A 1,318-nucleotide genomic window follows, 5' to 3' on the forward strand; every position below is an offset into this window, starting at 1 on the left:
AAAAAAAAAAAAAAAAAAAAGAAAAAGAAAAAAGAATCTTTTGTCTCCCAAAAAAATTTAGCAAGTGGGTCGTGGTGGGATCAGAATTAATTAATTAGAAGCTATTTAAGTTAGTAAAGAAATTAACATGAGCTATTTTTTGTTAAATTATTGCAGGTTGGTTCTTCAAGTTGGAATTTCATGAGCAGAAAATATGGGGCAGTGTGGGACACAAGTAGAGTTCCAGCAGGATCGTTGCAGTTCCGGTTGGTGGTGACGGGAGGATATGACGGGAAGTGGGTGTGGGCACCTAAAGTCCTCCCGGCTGATTGGAAGGCTGGAGTTGTCTACGATACAGGTGTTCAAATCAGTGACATAGCCCAAGAAGGTTGCTCCACTTGCGATGATAAGGAGTGGAAGTAGTAGTAGTTGTACATAGTGCTTTAGTCCATACTCTAGGTTGATTGATTTTTAGTTGATTAAAGAAACAACCAAATAAAGCTAGTACTGGTTATAAACATGTTCACATTTATGTGAATATTTTATAAAATCTCCTCTCTCTCTCTCTCTCTCTCTCTCTCTCATTGTGGCATATGATTGATTACGTTTTCCAAATGCGTTTTCTATTAGCTGGATGCCTCAAGGGTTATCCAACCCTAGTTAACATCATCATCATGCTAAGATTTGAATGGATAGTCCAATATAAAAATGGCTTAGACAATTTAGGTTTTAACTATGCAGCCTAGGGTTGAGAAGCAGCAAATGGGTACCCACTTATTCGCTTCATCCTACCATACATTAGATTGTAAAGGGACTGATCTTTAGGCCTGCGAGTAGACAGTAAAGGCTTATTACCAAAAAAAAAAGTAGACAGTAAGGGCTGGGAGATCCTTACCTGCCTAGCTAAACAGGAAATATATGGGTAAGCAAGTCTTGCACTACCTGTTTAGCCGTTTCTTTGCCTATATAGAAATTGAGACCTATTACATATGTACATATAACACAAGGCCCAGCCCATTAATTAAAACACTATCCCATGGCCCATATCCATTAGCCCCTTGCTCCTTTACCCATCAACTGCTTAACAAATTTATTGGACTTCTGAAATCTATTGATTCTTCAATCATAATTTTAGTCCTAAATGGTGGTTATTCAATTTATAATAGATTAAATGTAAATTATTTGTTCTAAAAAAAATTTTTAATTTATTTGTTGTTGATTATGCTTTAGGAATGGAATTTTCAAATTTTATATTCGGAATCCACAAACCATTCTTCCCAATGGTCAGAATTTCTTTGAATATGTCCTTGAATTCATTCGAGACTAGAGCAAAACTCAG

The 1,318-nt window shown here is 36.2% G+C and overlaps 1 protein-coding gene across 1 annotated transcript in view; it reads left to right on the forward strand.

Moving 5' to 3' along the window:
- Positions 1–546, forward strand: part of LOC122074635 (expansin-like A2) — a 1,910-nt gene extending 1,364 nt beyond the window's left edge. Inside the window, exon 5 of the mRNA XM_042639550.1 lies at positions 157–546. Within this exon, the coding sequence (XP_042495484.1) occupies positions 157–402 (246 nt within the window). The 3' untranslated portion in view covers positions 403–546. The remainder of the gene's footprint in view (positions 1–156) is intronic.
- Positions 547–1,318: the final 772 nt, after the last annotated feature.

Source organism: Macadamia integrifolia, chromosome 3 (assembly GCF_013358625.1).
Source record: "Macadamia integrifolia cultivar HAES 741 chromosome 3, SCU_Mint_v3, whole genome shotgun sequence".
In the NCBI taxonomy this organism is placed as follows: domain Eukaryota; kingdom Viridiplantae; phylum Streptophyta; class Magnoliopsida; order Proteales; family Proteaceae; genus Macadamia; species Macadamia integrifolia.